At 41.3% G+C, this 18,423-nt stretch overlaps 1 protein-coding gene across 9 annotated transcripts in view; it reads right to left on the reverse strand.

The window, feature by feature from the left end:
* Positions 1–5,865: 5,865 nt before the first annotated feature.
* Positions 5,866–18,423, reverse strand: part of MLLT10 (MLLT10 histone lysine methyltransferase DOT1L cofactor) — a 243,475-nt gene continuing 230,917 nt past the window's right edge. For 6 of the 9 annotated variants that reach the window (XM_024765503.1, XM_024765495.1, XM_024765487.1 and 3 more), the window contains 7 exons: positions 17,848–18,002; positions 15,730–15,918; positions 15,061–15,149; positions 14,564–14,925; positions 13,413–13,509; positions 9,348–9,542; positions 5,866–7,600 (listed from right to left, as the gene is read on the reverse strand). In XM_024765503.1, the coding sequence (XP_024621271.1) occupies positions 7,556–7,600; positions 9,348–9,542; positions 13,413–13,509; positions 14,564–14,925; positions 15,061–15,149; positions 15,730–15,918; positions 17,848–18,002 (1,132 nt within the window). In that variant the 3' untranslated portion in view covers positions 5,866–7,555. Of the gene's footprint in view, positions 7,601–8,537; positions 8,665–9,347; positions 9,543–13,412; positions 13,510–14,563; positions 14,926–15,060; positions 15,150–15,729; positions 15,919–17,847; positions 18,003–18,423 lie in introns of all 9 variants that reach the window. The other 3 variants (XR_003005988.1, XR_003005987.1, XM_024765473.1) reach the window with 3 other exon arrangements.

Below are 18,423 nucleotides of genomic sequence, written 5' to 3' on the forward strand. Positions count from 1 at the left end.
TTCCTTTTTTTTTTTTTTTTTTTTTTGGGATGCGGGCCTCTCACTGTTGTTGGCTCAAGGCTCAGTGGCCATGGCTCACGGGCCCAGCCGCTCGGCGGCATGTGGCATCTTCCCGGACCGGGGCACGAACCCGTGGTCCCCTGCATCGGCAGGCGGACTCTCAACCACTGCGCCACCAGGGAAGGCCCATCCCCTACTTTTAAAAGCAAAGCTACATTCCGTTGTGAGGCACCTTTTGCCTACAATGCCAGGGCCTCTGCTGTCTTGGGGAGTGTCCAGGGGCAGTGGTCATTCTGTCCTCTGCTTGGTTGATGGAGTGCTTAAGAAAGCCACCTGGCGACCTGCGTTCTCAGCCCTCCCGCCCGGCACCTGCTCTGGACCCTACGACCCAGCACACTCCCACAGCACTTCTGCAAAGAAGTCCAGACGGGAACCAGCCCATGGCATCCCGAGTCACATGCAGAGCACCCCTGCCCGAGGGTCTGTGCTGGGCAACGAGCAGTAGCCGCTCAGAAACGTCTCAGAGCATTAAACCCAACAGGGAAGCAGGAAGCAGCAGCCCAGGCGCATTTCATGCGGTGGGGGGACGAGGCTGCCCAGCACGTCGGGCAAGTTCCAACAGCGGCTTAAGCATGTGGAGCCACACCAAGACACAGGCACAAGCCAAGAGCCCAGACAAGTGTCACGTGCTTAAGAACTGAAAAGGTGCACCGCCGGCTAACGTTTTGTGGAGGGCTGGGAGCGTGAAGACTGAGGCGGCGGCTAACAGTGACGAGGCACCGGCCCTCTGGAGGAAGGCGAGTCCTCAGCCCTGCGGCAGACATGACTCTGCAGAATCAGATAATCATTTTTCTATTCGTGTATCGAAAAGGAAGTCTTCCCAGGAACCTAAAATGCGCTCCTTAGTAAAGTTAAAAGCCTAAACCAGTTTTCCTTGTTTATTCAACTCTTAATTAAGAGGACCCAGTTACACAGATGAGGTATATTCTGGTTCAACTGAGTCTGAACCTTTGCAAGGCCCACAGGTGATCCTGATGCACACTGAGAGCCGGGAACCACTCGGGTTTCTCTTTTATTTAAATGCCTCTGGTTAAAGCTAACTGTAAAACAAGAATTTACTCTTTACCAAGTATGAATACTGATGTGCTCTAATTCTCATCTGGAATTTACCTTCCTTTCATCTTCACTGCGATTATTTCCTTCCTCTTTCGCTGCGGCAGTTTGCAGGGCTCTCTCTGTCTCACCTAATGATGTCTAAGAGTCGGACACAAGGTGGTGTGCTCGGCCGCTGCGCAGCGTCTAACTCCCGAGCGAGCTTAAACAACCTCAAGATGGAACCACCCTGCTGCCGAAGCACAAAGCGCCCAGAGGCTCCTGGAGCGAATCGTCGCGAGGCACCAACGGCCTCAGGAGCGTCATCTTATCCAAACAGGAACGGATGGCACTGGTGATACAGGTCCTTCCTGACCTCACTGCCCTCACAAGAACAACGAACAACGTTCATGGACAACACACCCCTCAGAAAATCCTAGACTACGGGCGTGAGGCTGAAGCACCGCCGGCACCACAGAGACCACGACGCACCTCACCTGGCAGTCACAGGAGCCGCCCCAGGCCCGCCCAACACCGTCCAGCAGGGCCCCTGAGCCCACCGCTCCTCCGGCGGACATCTAGCGCCCTCGCCCCAGCACTGTGGGCTGCTTCACGGGAGCCCCTACTGCAGCCACCCCGCCGCGTCACCGGGGGAGCTGCGGGGCTCGACCCCTGGGCATCTGTGGTGGAGAAGACCGTGGGGCTTCCGACAACCGGCACTCGGCCGACCGAGCTCCTACCTGCTAAGCCCAGGCGGCGGTCCCTACCAGCGGCTCTGCCCGGCTGCGGCAGCACGTCCGACCAGGTAGCCCGACAGGGCGCAGGGTGTGGGCCTGGGGCCCCGGAGCCGGCTGTTGCCCCCGCACGGGCGGCAGTTTACTCGGAGCCCCGCCCACCGGAGAGGCAGCTGGGACGCAGGCACGAGGGCGCCGAACGGCAGCTCTCTCACAGCCCCGCCCACCGCCGAGTGGAGCTCTGCGGGCCCCCTGCCCAGGAAGGCGGCCGCAACGCCGGCAGAGCCGCACCGCCCACCCCTGCTGGAGCCCTGGAGCCGAGTCCAGCAGGGGCAGAGCTCTGACGAGCAGATCCAGCGGCCCTGTTCAGCCAGGAAACTTGAGACACCGGTCGGCTTGAGTCGAGACCACGAAGCGCCTTACCTGTCTTGGAGCGAGTTCTCCCACTCCACCTGGGCAGGGGAACTAATTTGTAGCCCCACCCACTGCTGAATACAGCTGCCCGCCCTCTCACCCAGGAAGCCTGACCAGAGCACACAGCAAGCTGTGTAGCCCATCCGAGAGCCGTGCTTACAGTGGCACTTAAACAGTGCACAGCCTGTGCTTCCCTGTCTGCACAGCAACACCGGCGGCCCTGTCTGACCAGGGAATTCAGCGCATAGTTTAGCCTAATTAGGGCCCCCAAACAATGCTGCCCCGCCAGGGAGGGAAGCTAACTCAGAGCCCTGCTGAATACTGGGTAGAGTACCCCGTCCCGACAGTCTGATGAGCCCGACCAGAGACCCCAGGCAACAGCAAAGCCCATCCTACAGCCTTACTAGGGCAGGGAAACAAGCCAGCTTTCCTATCCAAGTGCTCTCAGCAGCACCACCACCCCTGCCCCCCACCTCAGGGTTCTGGGCAGTGGCCTTGCCCCAAAGTAGACCCTGATATAGCAGCAAGGAAACCAAACCAACAGTCCTGTCCAACTGTTCACAGTCAGCAGTGGCAGCACCCTCCTCCCACCCCCTGCTCCACAACCTCAGAGTTTGGGCAGTGGCCCTGCCCCCAAAGAGACAGCAAGCCCCACCTGCTCAAAGACATTACCAGCAGACACATCCAGAAACCCCAACAGGGCTGACTGGTGATAAACTGTCTCTGCCAAAATGAACCTGTAAAATCTGGAAGAGGAGCCCACTTACTCAAATGCTCAGATACCAACATAAGGAATCAAGGATCACAAAAATTCAGGTAAGCATGACACCACCAAAGTAGACTAGTAACTGATGCTAAAGAAATGGAGATCTATGAACTATCAGACAAAGAATTCAGAATAATCCTCTTGAACTTTCGTGAACTACAAGGACACACAGCTAAACGAAATTAGGAAAACAATATGTGAACAAAATGAGAAGTTGAACAAAGAAACAGAAACCATTAAAAGCAAACAAAAATCCTAGAGCTGAAAAATACAATGACTGAACTGAAGCATTCAACAGAGAGCTTCAAAATCAGACGACCATGCAGGAGAAACAATCAATGACCTAGAAGACAGGACATTTGAAATTACCCAGTCAGAGGAGCAAAAGGAAAAAAAAAAGAAAAAGTGAAGAAAGCCTTATGGGGCACAATCCAAAGAACCAATATCTGCATTATGGGAATTTCAGGAGAAGAGAAAGGGAAAGGGACAGAAAGTATATTCAAAGCAATAATGTGGAAAAGCTTCCCAAACTTGGGGAGAGAAATTAACAGATCCATGAGGCCCAGCAGACCCCAAACAGGTTGAGCCTAAATAGGGCTACACTGAAACACATTAAAAATATCAAAAGTCAAAGACAAATAATTTTGAAAGCAACAAGAGACAAGAGAGAAGTTACATACAAGGGAAACCCCATAAGACTATCAGCAGATTTCTCAAAAGAAACTTCAGGCCAGGAGAGATGGGATGATACATTCAAAATATTGAAAGTAAAAAACTGTCAACCAAGAAGCCTGTATCAGGCAAAACGGTCCTTCAGAAATGAAGGAGGGATAAAGATTTTCCTGAACAAGCAGAAGCTGAGGGAGCTCATCACCAGGAGACCTGCTTTACAAGAAATCCTAAAGGGAGTTGAGTGGAAGTAAAAGGATGCTAATTAACATTATACAATATAAGAAGGTACCATAAAATTCAATGATAATGGTAAATATACATTCAAAATTAGATTCTGTGATATGGTAATGGTGGTGCATAATTCACTTACAACTCTAAAAGTTAAAAAACAAACAGTAAAAAGAATCATAACTATAAAAATCTGTTATTGGATACACAATATGAAAAATATGTAAACTGTAATATCAGTAACATAAAATGTGAGGGGAAGAGAAGTAAAAGTGTGAAGCTTAGGACAGCTATCTAAGTTAAGTTGTTGTCATTTTAAAATAGGGTGTGTTATAATTTTAAGATATTTTATGTAAGACTCATGTAACCACATGGGAAAAATCTGTAGTAATTACACAAAAAGAACATGATAGAGAAGTCAAAGCATACTGGTACCCAAAGACATCAAAACACAGAAAGACAGCAGGATAAGGAACAAGGAACAATGGGTCTACAAAACAGCCAGAAAACAATGAACAAAATGGCAACAGCAAGTCCATACCTGTCAATAATTGCTTTAAACAAAAATAGATTAAATTCTCCAATAAAAATAATGACGGAATGGATAAAAACACAAGATCCAACAACATGCTGCTGCCTACAAGAGACTTGCTTTAGCCTTTAAGACAATTAACTGAGAGTGAAGTGATAGAAAAAGACATCTCAAGCAAAACTAACCAAAAAGAAGCAGGGGGAGGTAGCTATACCTACATATATCAGACAAAATAGATTGTAAACTGAAAATGATAAAAAGAGACAAAGAAGGTCATTATATAATGATAAAGGGGTCAAACCATCAAGAAGATATAACAACAAACTGAAAAAGACAACCTATAGAATGGGAAAAAATATTTGCAAATCATGTATCTGATAAGGGATTAATATCCAAAATACATAAAGAACTCAGACAACTCAACAGAAAAAAATAAACCAAATAATCCAATTTTAAAATGGGCAAAGGACCTCAACAGACATTTTCCAAAGAAGACATACAGGTGGCCAACAGATACATGAAAAGTCCCTTGAAAAGTTCCTCAACATCACTAATCATCAGGGAAATGCATATCAAAACCACAATGAGATATCACCTCATGCCTGTTAGAATGGCTATTATCAAACTACCATCTGATCCAGCAACCTCACTTCTGGGAACATATCCAAAGGAAACAAAACCACTTATGTTGAAGAGATATCTATACCCCTGTATGTTCATAGCAGCATTACTCACAATAGCCAAGAAATGGAAATAACCTAAATGTCCACTGATGGATGAAGTTGTGGTATATGAGTCTGTATGTATTTGTGTGTGTATATATATGTATGTGTCTATACACACACATATACATACATACATATGATGTGTGATGGAATATTATTCAGCCATAAAAAAGGAAGGAACCCCTGCTATTGTGACAACATGGATGGACCTTGAAGGCACTGTGCTAAGTGAATTAAGTCAAACAGAGAACGACAAATACTGTATGATCTCATATGTAGAATCTTATTAAAAGAACAAAATTTAACTCATAGAAAAGAGGTGGGGGTTGAGGGAGAGGGAACTGGACAAAGGTGGTCAAACAGTTCAGATTTCCAGTTATAAGATAAATAAGTACTAGGACTGTAAAAGTACAACACGATTACTGTCGTGAAGTCTGCTGTACATGATATACAGGAAAGTGGTTAAAGAGAGTAAATTCTAAGAGTTCTCATCACAAGGAAAACACTTTTTTTGTCATTCTCTTTTTTTAGTATCTGTATGAGATGATGGATGTTTAACTACACTTATTGTGGTAATCATTTCACAACGTATGTAAGTCAAATTATTATGCTGTCCACCTTAAACTTATACTGTGCTGTATGTCAAGTATATCTTAATAAAACTGGAAAAAAAGGCAGAGTTATAAACATTATTAAATTTTATTAACAAAAACTTTGTACATTTTAATACATGTGGAATTTTACATCTAAGTAAAATAACAACACATTCAAAATTTACCATTTATACAAATTGTTACAGAATAACAACCAGTGGGTTAAATAAGTAAAATAAACCACACCGATTTTTTTAAATTATCTACAAAAGATTTGACTTTCTTTAAAATTCCCCTGAACATATAAAAATAAATTAATTTTACTTTTCAATTAAATCTACCAATTAGAAATATTACAAATCAAAATATCAATGTTATCTTAGGAATTTTTCACAATACAAAACAGATTCACAAAACCTTATTTACAGAAATGAGGTAAGAACTGTGCAATGTTTATTAACCAAGAGACATATTGCAGAATTAACATGTTCTTCCAGCTAAGTACACAGTGGAGGTCTAATTACAGCTGGGTCTTTTCCACTAATAATTCACACATTTAAGAAGAGTTCAATGATTACATCCCCAATTGTTTAATTTATACTCTGCTATACTGTCATACCAGGAGTGGGGATACCCAACATGGAAGGGCTGTAATACAGATTTCACCTGTTTCAGGAACTGCAGTGGTGGGTTTTTTGTCTTGTTTTGTTTGTTTCAAATCATTGTCAATAATGGGAAGTTGTCTAACTTAAGAAAAAAAGAAAATTCTTACCAAATCCACTCATTTTTCTTGTGACTCATTAGTGGATAAATACCCAGGTAATAGTTTTGCCTGAGCTAGCTACAGTGGCATAGAAAGTTCTTAATAAAGGCAGAACCATGGGGAAGGCTGCTGGTGCAACGCCGACTGTCCCTACTACTCCCAAGGACTGAGAGCGCAGGCTCAGCTGTCCAGAGCCACTTCAGCACAAGGCAGGTCCTAACAGGCACTTGATTCAGGCCAAACCCTACCAGCAGTTTCAGAGTGGCCCCTCTTTCACTTTGAATTGAGCTGGTTCCCTCAGCAGCCTTAGAAATCACTGAACTCAAGCTTTCTTTAAAATATGAGTAGGTCTTAACACTAAAGAAAAAGCGTTTAGCAAAAGAAAATTACCTTTAGCAGAAGCAGACATTTACCATCCTAACTTGATTACCAAAATTGGCCAAATCCCATTAGAAAGGAAATTTTCATAATAAAGATTGCCAAGTCCAAGTGGATGACCTATTTATTTGTAATATTTAACCAATAAAACTCCAATAGAAGAAATTAGACAGTTCCTTGAAATTTGTTTTGACTCACAGAGCAAGCATACTGTAACCCAAACAAAAGATCATATTTCACGTTCCAACTTTTACATTAAAATCAAATGGTTTAAAAATGGAACAAGTCTTTAGTTTTGCTATTCATCTCGCCAATTTATAACAAAATTAGTTGTACACCAACTATATTAAATTCCTCTTAGGCTGATAAACTCATTGCATGTAAATTACTTCAATGACAAAAGTTAGCTATTAAATTTTCTTTCAAAATTCAAAAAATGTGGGTGAGGGGTGGGGGATATGGGAATTCCATTTCAGTGCAACAAAGCAACAAGAAAATCAATCAAAGCCTTACAAGAATGCTCTTGGGGCAATTAATCCTTTGTCGTGCAGCTGGTTTCTTGTTGCATTTCTTCATAGGTGTAGTAAGGGGACTGCAACAGCAGCCAGATGAAGTGCTAGAATAGCAGGATAGTCCATTTCTAGACGTTTCTCAAGTGTCAACTTTTTTCTTGAGCAACAGGCCCAGTTTTATCACTAAGTCTCTGCAGTTAAAACAAACAAAATAAGATGCATTAGCTAAATGAATTTTTGGCCCCCACTTAAGATAATATCCTCTTACTTGAAATTTTAACTGAGATAAAAAGGTCATATATACGGTTATTCCTTTTTTTCTAAAAGTCAGCATGGCTACTTTTCAGCATAATATAAAGACATGAATTTACTGCTAAACATTCAGTTGCTTTATGTTAAATTCAGCAGTATACAAAGACAGAAGTGCCCCTCTGAGGGAGGATTCATAAGGAATGAATGTAGAAACCATCCCCCCAGACTGACTTTTCCACAGAAGCAGTAACACAGTAGTGTGGAAAATCAACTAACAAAGTCATGGGTTCTGATCCCACATGTGCTATGTGTCCTTTGAGCTTTAACCTCTTTGAATCTCCCTATTTAAAAAATGGGGTTACAGCCTATTAATATTTTAAAGATTGGAACCACGTATACTATTGTATCTAACAAAGATGCCTGCCACATAGCAGGACACTCATAAATATTATTTCCCAGCCTTGCTTTTCTACGTTAATTAATATTGTTTATTTTATAGTGTTTACTATTGTGATTTTCCATTAAAAATACATTTCATACTGTAAAATTTTTTTTAACACAAGAAAAAACTTAGGAAAAAACGGTTTAAAAACATTCTAAATTAATACAGAATCAATGAAATTTTCCATGTCTGCAAAACTAGGTTTGTGATAATGACAGTTATTCACAGTCAGGAAGTCAGAGGAACAGTGGGGCAAACAAAAAGCATTGAAGAGTTAATGAAAACCAATAATTCTATATTTTGAGCCAATTCTTGTTACTAAATACAAACTAAAGTTTCTGAAAACTAAAAGCACAGTAAAGAGCAAACTTTCAAAGTAATGGGAAAGAGCAAACATTGTGACTTTTAACACCATTTTTTGCCAAGTCTCCCACCTCATTCTTTCCCTTCTTCCTTTTCCTGATGTCCAGTCTCCATTCTATATCCCAATATCCTTCCTCTAACAGGGTTCTGCCCTGAACTGGAATTTAGGGGAAACATTTATACTCCAGTAAAGTAGACCTGATTGAAGGGGAGAATTAATAGAAAGAAACAGCCTTAAAATGTGTGCTATTATATGTATAGTATACTGTTCCTGCACCCATTTTTATTTATCTTAACTTGTACATTGAAAGGGTAAGATGCTATCACTTACATGAGATTAATAAAGAATTTAAATTTCATTACAAATGTGATTATGATTTACTTTCTATCAGGTAGAATAAGTGGATTGCCCTAAAGTTTATATATTAATTTTATTATAAATATAATTCAATTTTAGCATGTCTGAGCAAAATAATAAAAATATTCCTAAATTATCTAGACTATTTCTATAATTAAACAAATTAGTTAAACAAAGATTCTCAAAACACCAACTACTATCTTCTGATTGGACTGTCCAATTCCACTTACCATATCATACTAAAACACATTTTCATTTTGAAAAATTGCTGAGTTATAAAACAGTCTTCCAACCTTACATGCAAATTCAAACTGATATACTTAGAGGATATATAAATTGGCTTAGGTCCTTTGTGTTTACAATATCCAGGTGCTGAAACAACTGGTTTTAAGAAGAAATTATCAGGGGGATAATATATTTTAAGGGGGGTGGGGAGGAAGAGAGGGGCTGGACAGTCATCTCTGATTAATCAATAAAATTCGTTTTGGTATTTCACTAGCTGTAACAAAGCACAGACACTTACTGTTACCTTCTGACTTGCATTATCGCCATGGATGGTGAGGAACGGGTTGGTGGTGGCTGGATGAAGCGGAGGCGCCTGCGTGCCTGCAAGCAGGTTGTTGATGGGCATCTGCGTGGGTGCCGGGATCTGCAGCTGCTGGAGATCAGGCTGGTGGTGCTGCTGCACCAGCTGATACAGAAGGGCCTGGTGCTGCTCCTTAGGTAAGAACATGCAGGAGAAGGTGAGTCCCAGTGCAGACCCGGCAGTCAGGACAGCCTGCTTTCTCTCTTCTTTGCTCTGCTATTAGGTATTTAAGTGACAGCAAAGTCATACTACTAAGAAAGACAACAAGAGTCTCATCTGGAAGAACACACTGCACTAGATAATAACCATCTACTGTAAAATGTCAATATCATCAGGGAATGGCCTTATTTTCAAAATGGGGCAAACAAACGTAGGAGACCCCTATTCATATGCGGTTGCCCATGATAATCAAGGAGAATGGCAACTTAGAGCAGCCATGTGACCTGCATTTGGCTTTAGAATGCACTGCATGGTGAAATCCCTCCCATAATTCTGGGAACTTAAAATAACTTTTAAAGTTCTCATTCATGCCAACAGAAAGAGTGCTTTCTTGATGCGGTTATGAGACCATGCCTTCCAGCGAGCACCCCTGAGCGCTTACTATGATGTGCCAGGCACTGTTCTGGGGTGAAGAAATGTTAGGAAATGAGTACTGCCCAGGGTCGGGGGGAACAGGAGTGTAAGAGAGAGGACAGCAGGGGCGGGGGTCAGGGCGGTTCTCACTTGGACACAGACACGAGGAGATGAGGGAATTCTCTATGTGGATATGGGGGGGCAGGGGTGGGTGGGTTCCAGGCAGAGAGAGTGCTAGCCAGTGCCGAGGGGCCCCGTGGCACACCCAGCATGACACAGGATGAGCAAGGAGACCGGGCCGGAGTGCAGTGAGCAGGAAGGAGGCCAGAGAAGGATGAGGGTCTGGAGTGTTGGCCGAGAGAGCTCTGGTTTTTCTCAAAGTAATGCGGGAAGGCAAAGGAAGGTTCTGAACAGAGGAGCGACACAACCTGACCTAGGATTCTTGATGGATTCAATGTGAGGTGTCAGAAAAAGAGAGGGGTGAATTCAATGTGAGGTGTCAGAAAAAGAGAGGGGTGAAGGAATAACTGCTTGAGCAGCTGGAAGGATGGAGGTGCATCAGCTGAGGTGGGGCAGCCATGTGGAAGGTCAGCAGTTCTGTCTGGACACATTAATTATGCCTGCACCATCTATTAAGAGAGCCAAGTGGTGGCAACTAAGTAAGCAGTGGATATGGGAGCTTGAAATTCCAGAGAGCGGCCTGGGCTGGAGACGTCGGTATCAGCATAGACAGTATTTAAAGCTTTGTGGCTGGAGGAGATCCTGAATTCTAGGATGCTCTGAAATGAGTGGGGCTGAGAAGAAGAGGAGGACCCAGAAAAGGAAGAACCAGTTAGGTAGAAGAAAACCAAGATAATGTGGTATCTTGGGAGCTAAGGGAAGAAAATGTTTCCAGTGGGCAGAAGCCATTACCAGGTCAGGGAAGAGCCCAGGCAGAAATGGACAGGGCTGAGCACGAGGCAGCAGCTGGTGGGGAGGAGGGTCAGGAGGTCGAGCAAGAGTTTTCCTTAAGGTGGGAGGAGGGAGGTGCCTCACAGCACCATTCCTGACTATGTGAAGTTTGATGCTTGTAAATAAACAAACCTCACACCACAACCTTGGCTGCAAAGGAAACGCCAAGTCTAATCCACTCAGTCTTCCTGGTCTCTGGGTAATAATTTGTGCTAAAAATTCCATGATTTCAACCACGTTCCAGAAACGAGACACCTGTATGTGCTGTTCTTAGAGTAAAATCTTGATTAACAGGAAGAACCCCAAATAAACTGAATTCCAGCACTTCATATTAAGATGAGGCAAGAGATAAGAAAACAAGATTACATTTTAGTGTAAGCGTTTAAGAATTTATATAGGGCTTCCCTGGTGGCGCAGTGGTTCAGAGTCTGCCTGCCGATGCAGGGGACACGGGTTCGTGCCCCGCGGTCTGGGGAGATCCCACGTGCCGCGGAGCGGCTAGGCCCGTGAGCCATGGCCGCTGAGCCTGCGCGTCCGGAGCCTGTGCTCCGCAACGGGAGAGGCCACAGCAGTGAGAGACCCGCGTACCGCAAAAAAATTAAAAAAAAGTATTTATATAGACTCTATGCTTATACCACTGTTAAGAACAGTGACAATGATCCAGAATTGTAAAACAGACATTTTCAATACATTTTTGACTAAAGCAAGAAAGTAGGTAGATGTATTTTAGAAAGAAGTTACAAACAAAGGCTGAAACCCCAAAGTTAATTAAATGGGTGTTCTCCTAGCAGTGAGGTGTGCTAGACACACCCTCCCACATCTGCCTTAGTTCTCTCTCCACCTCCAAGATATGTTCCACACCTTCTTTCTCTCCTCTAACTACAATATCCCTATCCCCCTCAGCTGATGACTTTACTTATAATTCCCATTTAAAAACTATAAACATTAGAAGTGGGTTTCCTCAATCTCCTGTCATAAAACCCACCGACAGCCTCTCTGCTTCCCTCTTATCACAGGGGAAGCTGCTCTCTCCTGAAGAGCTCTGCTGCCCTGGCGTTACCCCTCCTCTCTCTGCACCAGAAAATTCCCCATCAACATACACATACGCTGTCATTTTCAAAATGATTAGAAACTACCCCCCTTAGACCACGTCTTTCTAATGCTAGCTGCCGATTCATTTCTCTGCTCTTTACAGTGAAACATCTTGAGTTGCCTGTACCCCATCTTCGCTTCCTCTATTTTCTTTCCAACCACTCAGTGAAGCTTTTCACTTGTCAGCAAAACCACGTTCTCAAAAAGCTCTAGACACCCAAATCCAACGGGCAGTTCTTACTCGTCTCACCAGAAGCAGTCTACGCAGCTGAGTCCTCCCTTTCTTGAAATGTTTCCTCACACGGAACCAGGCCACCACTCTCTGTGCTAACTCACTGGCCACTTTTTCCCTAGCCCCTTGACTAGATTACTCTCCTCCTCCAGGGTGCCCAGGGCTCAGTCCTGAGACATTAGATTTCATTCCCTACTGACTTCAGAGAATCCCGTGAATCTAAACATCACTGTATGCCATGTCACTGCTGTGTTCAAAGCCCTGCAATTACAGGACTTCCTTGGCAGTCCAGTGGTTAAGACTTTGAGCTTCCACTGCGGGGGGTGCGGGTTCGATCTCTGGTCAGGGAACTAAGATCCTGCATGCCATGCTACACGGCCACAATAACAAACAAACAAAAGCCCTACAATTAATTCTTTAAAATTCTGAAAGGAAAAATGAGGATATACGAAAAAAGAGTTTTTTAACTGGGATAATTATTAAAGCTAGGCAATCAGTATGCCATACTCTCTACTTCTTGTACACCTGAATGTTTATTTCCACAAAGAAAGGTTTTTTTAAAAAAAATCACCAATGGCTTTCCATCACACTTAAGGTAAATCTAAATTCCATGCCATGGAGAGCCAAACAAGGCAGCCCACAACCTTGCAGCCCACGCTCACCCATCTGACTGCTCTCCTCCACACCAGCCCAGTCACACAGCACACAGGCCCTGGTCCCTCCACCTTGAGTGCACGCCCCCCCATGTCACAAAGTCATGCTCCTTCAACTTTTATTCAGGTGTGTGCTCAAAAGTCACCTGCTCAGAGGCTGGACCATCCTATCTAAGATGGCTCTCATCCGACTGTTATCTACCACCTTATCCTGCTTCATTTTCCTTCCCAGTACTCATCACTACCAAAAGGGGTGTATATATTTATCGCCCATCACCCCTATCAGAATGAAGCTCCATGAAAATACAGAGTCTACCAGAGCTGCATAGACCATGTTCTAGTATTTGTCGATGAATCAATATAATGTAACTGCAGGTATCACAGACTACAGCACAATGTCATTTCACACAGTGGGCAATCTGTACCTATGCTGAAGAGTTATTATAGCTTGGATCACTTGCTCCTAATAAAGATCAAGTATTATCAAAAGGGAGAACTTACTGGTGTGAGCTGTTGAGAATTTAACAACTGCTGGAATTGCTGTTGATGAAGAAATATTTGTCTTTGCTGGTCAGAAAGTAATCCGAGTCCTGAGGCACTGAAAAACGATGAAAATTCTTACTTTCTACCGTACACATTTTAATGTTTTTTTTTTAATGTAAAATGAACAATTGTTTCAATTTGATGTTTAATAACTTAACAAGTTTCTAACCATAACATTTTTTGAAAACAATGATGTACAAATTTCTTTTATCTCTCTTTCTCTCTCTCTATGCACATATACAGGTAAACAAGAATCCACATTGTCAGTAAATGTTTTGTTTCCCTTTATACTGTAAACCAAGCAGGCACCCAGTTGTTTTATGGAATAAAAATTTACATGTGTTTATAACATGAACATGTAATACTCTATTTTTAATCATTCAAGGATAATTTAACCCACACTAAGTGACACATATTTAAAACAAAGAAAGAATCCAAACATACTACTAATTGATTTGACCTAAACTTTTTTTACAGTCCCAATGGTCGGTAAAATTAAGCACCAATGAAAAGAGAGCCAGAAGAAATAGTTTACTACTATCCACTGCAAATCCACTTAACAGGACTTATTCCTCAAAAGTATGCGCAATAACAACATGGCTTTGCCATTCAAATGAAATTCCACTACAGTGAAACAGTGAGTCTCACTCCCTGGAAATTCAAGATAAATATTTGACCTTCATATTATATCAAAATCTTTGACAACAAAGCTAACAAAATTACATAGCTGAATTTTAAGAAACCAACATTCCTATGTGATCTTCATTATAATATTACTTTTCTTCAGGATTTATGACACACGAAGGCAATATACACGGGGATGAGAAAAATTAGCATTTAAAACACACATCACAGATCAAAACTGAAATTTTCAGTATAGAACATACCTAATGCTTTGTTACGAAAGGTGATTTAATTTTGTTTTAACCTGAATTACTTAAGTGTCAAAAATAAATGGCTCTTGGTATAATGTATTAAGTTTGGTGGGTTTTAATTTCTTAGAGTACATCTAACAAGGAACACATTTAAAAATCCCAATCTAAAGTATGGACAGCACTGGTACCATGTTGCACTAAAAAACCCAAAAGGTATTTAAGTAAGTTTCTTACCTGTTAGTCAGTGTAGTTGGCATTGGATGTGCTGCATTAGGTGGTACAGTTGTGTGGGTGAGTGGGGTAGGGTTCTGGGATATTGTGACAGGGGTCTGAATAACCCCATTTAAAGCTCCTACAATGCCATTAATTGCCAGTTGGTTACCTGGCAAAGCTCCAATTATTCCACCCACTCCAGGCACGGCAGGAATGGTGGATGTTACAGTCTGCATTCCACTAGCCAGTGCCCCCACTGTCACACCATTGACCTGCTGAACTCCACTAAGGCCTGAGCCCTGCTGAGCTGGACTCTGCCCAGCAGGAGGTGGAGTAGAAAGAGCCGATGAGCTGCTGGTGCTTTGTCCACTGGAGGTTAAGTCCTAACGTAAGAAAGAATAGAAACTAAGTTGTAAACAACACAGCAAAACTGTTTAAAATAATTTTAAACCATCTAATGTGATATACTACTGTTCATAAGTGAAACACACAAATGAAACTAACCACACCCAAATTACCTGATTTAATACAGGAAGAGAATTATCAGGTAGAAAGCTGTTTCCTAGATGAGGGCTCTTACTGCTGTTCAAGGAATCAGTAGTAGGAGCTAGATTAAAAAAGACGAAGAAAAAGAAACCTATTTACCTGTTAAATTACATTATGTGTAAGATTAAAGGCTTGTCTAAAAACGCTTACCCTGAAGCCCGCATTAAAAACACTTAAATATTAAGCCTTGTTATTCTTAAGACCAATTTGAATGAAAAAAATCTTTATCTCTACTGAATATCATGGCTTTAAATCAATAAAGAGATCATTACATATTTAAATTTTACCATTAAATTCTGTACTAAAGAAGTTAGAGCAAATTCAAATTGAACAATGAACAGGATTCTTTTTTTTGAATTTTTGAATTTTATTTTTTTATACAGCAGTTTCTTATTAGTTATCTATTTTATACATATTAGTGTATATATGTCAATCCCAATCTCCCAATTCATCTCCCCACCACCACTTTCCCCCTTGGTGTCCATACGTTTGTTCTCTACATGAGCAGGATTCTTTATGCTCATAGAAAATAATTTATCATTCCTTTTCTACATCTGCATATAACTGATGACCAGTTATTATGAAAAAGATAATGGAAGTCCATCCTACTTTCCTTAGATCCACAATACATTCATATTTACCATTCTGTGCTGAAAATGCATGCATTTGATGAGATGGGCTGGGATTTGTTGTTATTGTTGGAAAAGGCACTGAGAGCTGTGCATTCAATAATTGAAGGCGTTCCTTTTTGGCAGTCAAGTTTTTAATCTGTTCCTCTAATCTTCGATTTTCTACTTGAAGTTGGTGTAATGACTTCAGCATTCCTAAAACTAGCAGACATTTGAATGGTTTTTAATAAAGAATTTCATACACAGGACTAGGTATTTTATGGACTTAAGTGTCAATAACTTTAGAAATAAATTAAAATAGAAAAGTAGAAATTCTATTAAGCATTTCTAAGTGACTAGGTTCTATTCCTAAATTTATATGTAGATATAAATAAACCATAATATATTTGTACCTATGTAAGCATAAAGGGATACTGTTCCTAGATATACCATGTGGAAACTTTGTCGCCACATACCAAAAAAACCCAACCTAGTTCAGGTAATTTCCATTCTCAAAGAAAAATCATGAGAACACTTTATTTTCATCAAAATAAAAACCTAATTAAAAATTCAAAGTGCTCGCCATGATTTTTCATTAAAATCATATTTCAAAGGGCAAAGAATCACACCAATATCCTTCGCCACAAATAAAGAGCACAAGTATTTGTTTGTTGCTTGGTTGAGTTAAGCAAGCCACCTGACACAGGACTAGGAAGCCCAGCCGCTAGGCCTGTGGATCCACACTCGCCCAGCAGAGAGCAGTGTGTGTGCACCGCAGCCCCTCTCCCGGCTCCAAGGGAAGGCACGTCATCTGCATACAGGCTCGGCTTCTGTCCTGCCTTACCACCTCAAATACCGTTTCCGTTCCTGCCACAGCTCTCAGACCTCTCGACACAGCAGAGAGAGAGGCCTGTGTGATGCTGCAGTGAATGACACTTTAAAAGTTCTATGTATTAAAAAGTTGTATTTGTTTAACATGCCCTCAGGGCCTTGAAAACATACAATTCTACTGGTACAGACACATACGGTCATTTCCCAAGGATTTAACTTTTATCCCTCCTCTTCAAGATCCCACAAATAAACCCTTAGTATACCCAAATGAGATGCAGTAAGACTAAGCTAAACCTGTCCTCCAGCTATCATGTTGAAAGGATTATCCCAGCATGAATTTCCTCACAATTAGCATTTTTTGTCAGAGCACCATTCATAAAAATACCAATTTATGGCACCTGTGTAACAGTAAGCAAAATATTTTGTTTTGTTTTAAAAAATTAAAGCAGCAAAAGCTTATACCTCCCACCCCCAAAATGATTAAAAACCAAACCAAAACACCTATTATTTCCCCCAGATATATATATATCCTTAATATTAGGCCACTTCTCTAGTTAACAGTATCTGTAGTAACAGTTTTTGTGTTTGGCATTTTTCACCCATGGCTCTCCTTAATACTTAAAATTGTAAAGATACTAAATATGTATATGTAATATATATTACATAATTTAGCAAGTAAATGATATAGATAATATATGTTATATATATAATTTAGTAATTATTCTCCTTTCTCACCCAAATTGTAAAATCAAGAGAGTTGGCCATACTTGACTATACACATTTTTTAAAACAAATTCTCCAAAGATGAGCAAGTTTGATTCAAACACCTAAGCTAAAAGAAGCTATAACTCATATTTTAGTAAAACTTTTAAAAATTGACTAGAACAATGGTCAATGGAGAACAATGTACCAATATTTTAATAATTATAAAAAGTAACAAAAACCAGTGAATTCCATGAGCCAGGCAATGTTCTTTATATATTCTATGTCATTTAACCCTCAAAACAATACTATGATATAGGTACATTATTATTCCCATCCTACAAATGGAAATCTAAAAGCACAATGACATTAAGAAACTTGCCTAAGATCACACTGTTAATAACAGGTAAAAACAAAATTCAAGTCCAAGCAGTAAACCTGTAGCATTTGTTCTACTGAGCCACTACATTACACTTTCTCACCATATTATGTAAGACATATCATAATTTCAATGCTATTCTTGATGAAGTGTGACTTTAACATCTATCCACCTATCTGTTCATCCATCCATCCATCCATCTATTGATCTTTCTTTAAAGACAAGAAGAGAATACTTACTGTCACTAGGAGTGCCCTGTTCTAATAAAAACTGCTGTCCTTCACTCCACTGCCTCTCCAGAAGCTGCTCTATGCTGGCTGCTACTGGGGGCAGGTTTTCCAAACTGCTGTTGCCTGGTTGATCATAGCGGATCTGTAAGCTACTTACAGGGGACCTGTTGGAAACATTAATCCTCAGGTTAAACAGAAGAAGGACCCTTTGAAGGAAGCACATTCACATTTCTCACCTTACGCTGAGCCTTCTCCTGTACAAGTTATCTAACACCGGGCTGCCTATGTTAGAACAATAAAACCATAATCTACCCTAAAATTTAGTAATTACCATCCTTCCTCCCCAAATGGTAAAAATCAAGGGAATAGCTGGCCATGCTCAATAATTAAAAACCACTAGAAAATATATAAACACACCACTAATAGTCTCTGAAATAGGCTGTAAAAGAACTTGATGCAACTTTATAAGACAAAAGGGAGAAAGACAGGACTAGAAAGACACTGTACAATTATAATAAAGTAGAGAGCATTCATAACCACAAAATCTCAAATATCAGTAAAAAGAATTTTTAAACAATTTTGAAG

This window comes from Neophocaena asiaeorientalis, unplaced genomic scaffold (genome assembly GCF_003031525.2).
Source record: "Neophocaena asiaeorientalis asiaeorientalis breed wild unplaced genomic scaffold, Neophocaena_asiaeorientalis_V1.1 scaffold217, whole genome shotgun sequence".
Classification (NCBI taxonomy): domain Eukaryota; kingdom Metazoa; phylum Chordata; class Mammalia; order Artiodactyla; family Phocoenidae; genus Neophocaena; species Neophocaena asiaeorientalis.